Source organism: Panthera uncia, chromosome B1 (assembly GCF_023721935.1).
Source record: "Panthera uncia isolate 11264 chromosome B1, Puncia_PCG_1.0, whole genome shotgun sequence".
NCBI classification, from domain to species: Eukaryota; Metazoa; Chordata; class Mammalia; order Carnivora; family Felidae; genus Panthera; species Panthera uncia.
The window spans coordinates 129,010,910-129,019,740 of NC_064811.1; the positions used below are offsets into that span (position 1 = coordinate 129,010,910).

An 8,831-nucleotide genomic window follows, 5' to 3' on the forward strand; every position below is an offset into this window, starting at 1 on the left:
TTAAGAAAAGCTGACTGGATTTAAATTTAAAAACACAGCTGCCTTTCGTTTATCCACGGGATACAGGTGTGCTGTTTCGAAGGGACACATGCACCCCCATGTTTATAGCAGCTCTATCAACAATAGCCAAAGTATGGAAAGAGCCCAAATGTCCATCGATGGACGAATAGATAAAGAAGATGTGGTACATATATACAATGGAGTATTACTCGGCAATCCAAAAGAATGAAATCTTGCCATTGGCAACTACGTGGATGGAACTGGAAGGTATTATGCTAAGTGAAATTAGTCAGAGAAAGACAAAAATCATACAACTTCCCTCATATGAGGACTGTAAGAGACAAAACAGATGAACATAAGGGAAGGGAAACAAAAATAATATAAAAACAAGGAAGGGGACAAAACAGAAGAGACTCACAAATATGGAGAACAAACTAAGGGTTACTGGAGAGGTTGGGGGGGGTGGGCTAAATGGGTAAGGGGCACTAAGGAATCCACTCCTGAAATCATTGTTGCACTCTATGCTAACTAATTTGGATGTAAATTTTAAAAAATAAAAAATAAAATAAAAATAAATTTTAAGAAAACACAGCTGCCTTTTGAGAGACAGGATTTAGTACAATGATGAGGGAGGGCAAGTCAGAACAGGGGGCTACGGAATGCTCAGCATGAGGAAGGGGCATCCGTCCTTCCTTCCAGAGGACTGGCAGTGGAGGGAAGGAGACAGCACCCCACTGGGCACTCCGTTAGCACAGGGACCCTGCCCGGTTGGGTCACTGGTACATCCTCAGCACTAAGACCAGTTCCTGGCATGTAAGAGGTACTCAATAAATATTTGTTTGTGGAATGCTGTGCTTATTCAGTGAATGCTGCTGTTTGATTAAACAAATGAATTAGTGAATGAACACAGTAATGATATTTGAGGAAGCCTGAGACAACAGCCTTCACTTCTGTGAGTCAGGTATAAATGCCGGACATAAAGGCTGGGAGCACAGCTCACCTCACTGTGCTTGGCATGGAGTGGAAAGTGGGAGGTCTTGCCTGGCGTTTGCAGTTAGTCTTTTTGACAGTAATCTGAGGGAAAAGAGAATCTCTTGGGCCAGACACTGAGTCTGGGGAGGAAACCCTTGAGTGTCTGCAGAGTAGAAATCTCTCTCTGCCTTAACCATAAAGAGATACTGAAAGGAGCTCTTGAGAGGTGGGTTGTTAAGAAGGACATGTAGAGGACAGTGGAGAGTAAGGAATGAGGAATCCAGGCAAGTGCCTGCGAGGTTGTGAAAACCCTTTGGGAACAGAGGTCACCTATCTCAGGCTGCAACAGGTTCTTGTACTCTGTTAAATCCCTTCGTCCTGTCCCACGCTTCAAGTCTTTGTAAAGTTCCGATCTGGGTATGAGACTATAAAAGGATTCAGGCTACATGGGGGACAGGAGGATGGTCAGCACTGTGGTCGCAGCAGGAACAGTAATAAGAGTGGAAGAACCCCAAGGATCCGTGATATGGGGTGACCTCCAAAGACACCCTGAAGGTTCAAGGATTTGTTTCATAGATGACACGGTATTATTCCCTTACAGGGAATATAGGAAAGAACTTTTTTTTTTTTTCCTGTTGCTTCCATTTTGTTTTTGTTTGATTCTGACAAAGGAGAATTGAGCAGCTATTCAGTCTAAAGGGAGAAAACTGATGGAGAGCAACAGAAAGAAGGCAGGGTTGTAAGAATTGGTATAATGGAATTAAAGCCCTGTAGGAAAGAGGCCATGAGACCCAAAGTGTGGCTGGGAAGGTTCCTTTTTATAAAGTGATATAAAGAAAGATTGAAGGGCACGGGGTGGGGGGGGGGGCTCAGTTGGTTAAGTGTCCAACTCTTGGTTTCAGCTCAGGTCATGATTTCATAGTTCGTGAGTTCCAACCCAGCATCAGGCTCCATGCTGCCAATGTGTCTGGATTCTCTCTCTCCCTCTCTCTCTGCCCTCTCCCCGCTCACATACGACTCACATGCGTGCTCCCTCTCTCTCACTCTCAAAATAAACAAATAAACTTAAAAAACAACAAAAGATCTAGAGTAAAGATATAAAACAGATGGAAGACACCTTGGGGGGCCCACCTCGAAGGCAGGGGACAGAGACAGCAGGGGGCTTACAGAACACAGGACGCTCTCACAGCTGCTGGGGAAAGGCCACCAGAGAACCCAGGGAGTAAGACGGTTTCTGCAGTGTTGAGGGGCTACATCAATGGAATTTCCAGAAATTCTAATTAGCACGATTTAATACTATTTACAGCAATATTTGGCAAACAGGAAAAGTGTTTTTTTGCAATTGGAGATGCAGTCCTACACTTGAGCCAAGTGCAGCTCACCTAATAGATCTGAATCATAATACTGGGATAAACACACCTCACGGCAGAATCATCTCACAATTTTAGAAAAGACAGGTTTTAATCAAAAGAATCGCAATTAATCCACCCTGCTTATTTTCCTTCAAATGCAGCCAAGTTGTACTGTTTCATACCAAGATCCTCAAGGTCTTCCAGATGGAAGAAATCTTAGAAATCATCAAGTCCAACCTCTCACTTATTATGAATTCATTTTTAGAAATCCATGGCAGAAAGGATCAGTGCACGCTGGCATCCATGTACTCCTTTACATTCGTCAGCCTCCTTTGGGGTACACCTGAGGCCACATAGCTGAGTTCTGGCCAATGGAACATTGGTGGACGGGATCTAAGTCACTCACTCCCAGGCCCAGCCCTACCTTGGATGGAGGAAGACCAGCCAACTCGCATTGTATCAAAATTTGCTTGACAAGTAGATAAACTTTCACTGTGGTACTCACTGACATTTGTGGATTTGTCTGTTTCAACAGCAAGCATTAATTGATTCTCAAGCCTTCTTTGAATAACCTAGCAACTCAGAGAACTGCCAATCATGCTAGGGAAAGAAATGGAGATTATTATCGCCCACAGATCCAAAGGATTAAAAAAATAGAAGGAGTCATGAAATTCATTTTTATAATATAGTAGCATCCTGGTTATCTAAAGGTTATTATTTGAGACACAACCTGCAAAAGTTAAGGCCCTACTCCCCTGAGAACCAGGAAAGAAACAATAGAGATCTTAAAATAACCCAGCCTGAGAACTAAATAAAGCTTTAGAGGTTCACTCACCAGTTAGCCTTCTAGGCTGTATGTATTTATTCAAGTTATCTTGGAGTAAATAAATCAATCTTAGAAATCTGGTTTATCTCAAATCAGATAAGAAATTGGAAATTGGTCTGTTTCTGCTTTCTTTGTTTTGTTTTTTGAGATTCCACATATAAATGAAATCATATGGTATCTTGCTCTGTCTGACTTATTTCACTTAGCATAATACCTTCTAGGTTCTCCCATGTAGTCACAAAGGTCAAGATCTCATTCTTTTTATGGCTGAATAATATTCCACTGTGTGTGTGTGTGTGTGTGTGTGTGTGCGCATGTGTGTAACACATCCTCTTTATCCATTCATCTATTGATGGATACTTAGGCTGCTTCCATATCTTGGCTATTATAAATAATGCTGCAATAAACATAGGGGTACATACATCTTTTCTATTTAGGGTTTTCATTTACTTTACCCAGTACTGGATCATATGTTAATTCTATTTTTACTTTTTTGAGGAACCTCTATACAGTGTTCACATTGGGTGCACCTATTTAAATTCCCACCCAGAGGGGAGGTGGATGGGGAGATGGGCAAAACGGGTGAAAGGGAATGGGAATACAGGCTTCTAACTACTGAGTGTAGACGTCCTGGGGATAAAATGTACCATATAGGGAATATCGTCAATGGTTTTGTAATAGTGTTGTAGAGCATTAGATGGTAGCTACACTTGTGAACATAGCATAATGTATACAGTTTGTCAAATCACTTGTTGTTCACCTGAAACTAGTGTAACGTGTGTCAACTATACTTCAATAAGAAAGAAGTGAAGAGGGAAGGGAAGGGAAGGGAAGGGAAGGGAAGGGAAGGGAAGGGAAGGGAAGGGAAGGGAAGGGAAGGGAAGGGAAAAGGAAATTTGAAGCAATAAAGATGGTGCTAGAAGGGGCCAAATCACAACATTCTGAAGGTAAAGGAGAGATCAGAATCTCCAAAAAGCAAGGTATAGAGTCCCTATTTTATAACTGAGCCCCACTATTTCTCAGAGTCCTTAAGGAACTCAACTCACAACTGATTTAAAAAAAAAAATGACTTACTGCCCTCAACTAGCCTTTGTAAGCCTCTAAACGAAGGTAGGAAAACGTGTAAGAAAACTCTGGAAATGGTTACTCAATCAGTTTCAACGTCTAAAGGTAGGCACTGTATTTGAAAAGAAAAAATTTTTTGAGGACCCCTTTATTTCCCTAAGATGCCACACAGTGATGCTCGAAAATATGAGACACTGCCATTTGCATACTGTTTGGGAGTGAGTGGTTCCTCCCAAATCCATGTGGCAGCACATATCCTGCACAAAGGAAACTGGGATTCTTTAAGCAAAATCAGGATCCAAATATGTGAAGTAGAAAGGACCTTAGAGATCATACAGTGCAAGCCCCTGACAGCAAAGTTAGGTGCCCAGAAGGTGCCATTCATCTCACTGTAGAGAAGAACTGGAGTTCATGCCCCCTTGCTTTGGAGCCAGGATACAACCACCTACGTCACAATGTTCCTTCCCTGGATAGACTTAATCTTGACCTCCCTTCCCAGGCCTTCCTGGAATCCAGAGGTTGATCCAGAAGCATGATGCACTCACCTGCAAAAAGCAGTGTCCAACTGGGGCATGCTCCGCAAGGGTGACGTTGTACACCTGCCTCCTGAAGATGGGCTCGTTGTCATTCACATCGTCCACGGTGATGCTCACCAGGCAGGTGGCAGAGAGTGGGGGTTCTCCGAGGTCCTGGGCTACCACTCTCAACTCTACTGCCTCCTGGACCTCTCGGTCCAGACTCCGGATGGTGCTGATCACGCCGCTTTCAGGATCAATAGTGAAGGACGGTCCGCACTCCGCTGCAGGCCACACACCTTCTGGGTTGCAGTGAACGGGAAGGTGGACCAGTGCGTAGCGCAGCCGGGCGTGGTCGGTGCCAGCCTCGTCCGCATCAGAGGCGCTGACCCACACCACCGCGGTGCCGGGGGCCGCGGCCTCTGACACCGAGGCCAAGTAATGCTCCCGGCTGAAGACAGGCGGCTGGTCGTTGAGGTCGGCGACCCGGAGCAGCAGCGTTTCCTCGGTGCTCAGCGGCGGGGAGCCCGCATCCGTGGCCACCAGTCGCAAATCATACAGGTCGCGGCTCTCACGGTCCAGGGGCCCCTCGACGCAAAGGAAAAATACCCCCGGGGAGCCACCAGAGCGCAGCGCGAAGGCTCCATCTCCGCCCTCCAAGGACAACGAGATGCTTCCGCTTCCGAGGCCCACGCCGGGTTCCCAGATGGCCTCCTCTTCCTGCTCGGGATCCCCGTCCGCGTCGGACACGGAGACTCGAGCCACGTAGTCGCCGAGGGCCGCGCCCTCGGAAACGCGCGCCGCCCCACCCTCGGTAAGGAAGAGCAGGTGAATGGCGGGCGGGTTGTCATTCACGTCCAGCACCGCGATGGACACGCGCACAGTGGCGACCTCGGGCTCGGCCCCTCCGTCGCGGGCCTCTACCACCAGCTGGTGCCAGGCCTGTGCCTCGCGGTCCAGCGGCCTCTGCACCCGCACCACGCCGCTCAGCTCCTCCACGGCGAAGTAGGCCGCATCGCCCAGTGGCCCGAGCGCCTGCCGGGCGCGGATGCTGTAGTACACGTGGCCATTGGGCCCCAGGTCACGGTCGGTGGCGCGAACGCGACAGACCTCGGCTCCCGGCCGAGCGTCCTCCCGCACGGCGGCGCGGTACTCGCTCTGCTCGAAGACCGGGGGGTTGTCGTTCTCATCCAGCACGCGCAGCTCCACACGCAGGTGGCCCGTGCGCCGCGGGCGGCCGCCGTCCCATGCCTCGATCTGCAACTCGTGCGCAGCCACCGCCTCCCGGTCCAAACGCCGCAGCAGCACCAGGTCCAGGGGCTCCAGGGGCGACGACGACGGTGGCGACGGCGGTGACCCGGGAGTTCCGTAGCGCAACTGGAAGAACGGTCCCGCGGGGTCCTCGGGAAGGGCGGACGGTTGCACCAAGGTGTAGCCCTGAGTGCTGAACAGGCCGGCGTCCGGGTCGTGGGCACCTGGCAGGCGGAAGGCGGTACCTGGAGGGCTGAGCTCGGAAACGTCGAGTTGCAGGGAGTCGCGGGGAAAGCTGGGGGAGTGATCGTTCACGTCGTTGACCAGGATCTCCACCTGCACCACGGCTCCCAGCAGCGTGGCGGCCACAAAGCTGTAGTGGTCCCGCTGCTCGCGGTCCAGGCACCGCGCCGTGCGGATGATGCCGGTGTCCGGATGCACGTGGAAGTCGTCCAACAGTGGTGAGTCATCGGAATCCTCGGATAGAAAGAAGCCGCCCGCCTCCTGCTGCTGTGCAGCGGGCAGCCCGGCGCGGATGTCTCCTACTAGAGTGTCCGGAGGAAGTCCTTCGTCCACAGAAAGGCTGAGGTTGAACACCTGGGCAGATGAGCCCGAAGCCGCCCACAGCCACGCGTGCAAGAAGAGCCCGAGCAGGAAGCGCTGAGCCCCCGTGGCGCCGCCGCCGCCGCCCGGCAGCCCGCGGGGCGACCCTCTCCTCCCTGGCATCAGAAGGCGCCTCGTGGCCGGAGCCCCCCGCTGCCGGTGCCCTTTGCCCATCCTCCTCCCAGAAGGGCTCATTTCTCCGCCAGCTCCTGGGGAAGGCTCCCGGGTAACTGCCAGCTTGTGGAGGGCTGGCAGAAAAATCCAGGAGCCTCTTCAGTGTCTGGGCGAAAGAAAAAAAAAAAAAAAAGACTTTGTTTGGCAAACCAACAGACCCAGGAGTTCCCGAGGTTCAGGCTGCAACTGGTGAAAACGTCCTCCGCCTGCCGCTCACGCAGACAGGGAAGCGCTAGCTGCCTCTGCCGCTGCAGCCACCTCCTCAGACCCTGGATTGCTTTCAATGAGTCTCATCTCTTTTTCTCTCTCCTTTTATTCCTTTTACATCTGTTCCTTGTTCTGCTTGGCTTGTTGTTTCTCCCTGGTAAAGTCAGGTGCATTATTTCCCTTGCCAAAAAGGATGAAATTATTTAAAGCGCACACACAGAAGGAGAGGATGGGGGTCGGCCCGGGGAAGGGGGTGGAGTAAGGGCGGGGAGGCCGAGGGCGGGCGCGCAGCCCGAGCGAAGGAGGAAAGGAGGGAGGGGGAGGCGGCCCTGGCTGCAGCCGTGCCGGCGGCTCCGGGGGTGGCCTCTCCCCGCGGCGTCTCGGGGCGCCCAGGACCGCCCGGCTCCAGCTCCCACCCAGCCCCCGCCGCCCCCCCTCCCTTCTCCTCCCCGCCTGTGACGCTGCGCACACGAGGGCAAACTCCAACCTGCGAGTCGCCGCTCTGCAGCGCGTTCTCGCCGGGGCCAGGGACCGAAGAGAGAGGAGCGAAGGAGGAAGGACGTGGAAATTCGGACCGGGAGGCGGGCGGGGGTCGCGCAGGCCGGCCGGCTGCCCCGGCTCTGCGTGCGAAGTGGCGATGGGTGGGGGGCGGCGAGAGGAGCAGCCCCTCCACGCCCTCCTCCCTCCATCCCCTGGACGGTTCCTTCTGCAGGCCTGACGCTTGGCTCAGGCTGAGCAGAGGGTGGGGGTTAGAATCACTTTGGGGAGCCAAACTTGTGTTCTCCATTTGGCGAGAGAGGCTCGTCCCCAGCGGAAGGACAGATGGAGTCAAAGGCCGACGCGCAGCTGGGGCCAGGATGACTGTAAAGGGGGGGAAGGCGGAACTTGGAAAAACCTTCGCGAAACCCCGAGAAATCTGTGGCACACATGGCGCAAAAGCACGCTTTATTATGCCGCGCTACTACTCAGCGACGCGCGAGCGTCTTGTCACTCCCCTCTGCCACCAAGAATGACAATAGATTCGGCTTGTGAACACTTTTTTATGCATTCAGCGCCATCACAACACTTCCAGGATGTTTTAGGATGCTGATTTATGGGCAGAAAGATGGGGTAGCTCAGGCCAGACCACCTTCCAGCACTTCACCATCGCCTCTGAGCAAGGAAGTTTGCAGCCAGGGCCACTGTTGATAACACTTCAAACTAGCTTCCGTCTGAGTGCAAGAAAAATGCCAATAAATCGCCAGTCGCAGGTTTCGCAGCAATTATCCGTAATGATAGGTAGAAATTGATAAATGGCCTCTAATAAAGAATGCCTGAGGAAGGACTCTCCGCCTTCTTGAGAATGGCTGGTCGTATTTAGCAAATGGTTTCTGCAATTTTGCATTTAAGCCGAAGGGAAGAATTAATTTCCTAGTGACCGTTACTCTCCTTCAAGGAGAACCAAGAGCTCTGCGTGGTGGTTCCTGCCAGCAACAGTAAAATGCCTTTTTAATATATGATGGAGTTATATATAACTGCTAATCTACACCATTATCGCTACCTCTGACAAAATAATAATAAAACTATTTTATAGCAGATATGTTGCATGTAAATAGAGACATCATTAAAATAAATCCAGCTGCCTTTCACCAGTGAAGTCCCCTTACCAGTAAGGAGACTGGTTATGAGTCTTTAGTTTTCTCTCACCTCAACCTTTGCAGTCTTGAACTGGTTCCCTGGCCTCCACTCTTGCCCCCCATAAGTAACTCTCAGCCATGCCTCTGGATTGGTTTGTTTTGTTTTGTTTGTTTACAGGTTTTTTTTAAAATGTTTATTTATTTTTGAGAGACAGAGAGAGGGGGGGACAGAGAGAGAGGAGAGAGAATC

General features: G+C 50.8%; 1 protein-coding gene across 1 annotated transcript; it reads right to left on the reverse strand.

The window, feature by feature from the left end:
* Positions 1 to 1,214: 1,214 nt before the first annotated feature.
* Positions 1,215 to 7,643, reverse strand: LOC125923765 (protocadherin-23-like). The gene has a single exon (XM_049632315.1). It carries the CDS (start codon positions 6,777 to 6,779, stop codon positions 4,692 to 4,694), a length of 2,088 nt encoding a protein of 695 aa, XP_049488272.1. The 5' UTR covers positions 6,780 to 7,643; the 3' UTR covers positions 1,215 to 4,691.
* Between the last annotated feature and the right edge of the window lie 1,188 nt (positions 7,644 to 8,831).

Coding starts and splice junctions, on each gene's coding strand:
- LOC125923765 (XM_049632315.1), bottom strand. CDS start 6,779: ATGAGCCCTTCTGGGAGGAGGATGGGCAAAGGGCACCGGCAGCGGGGG.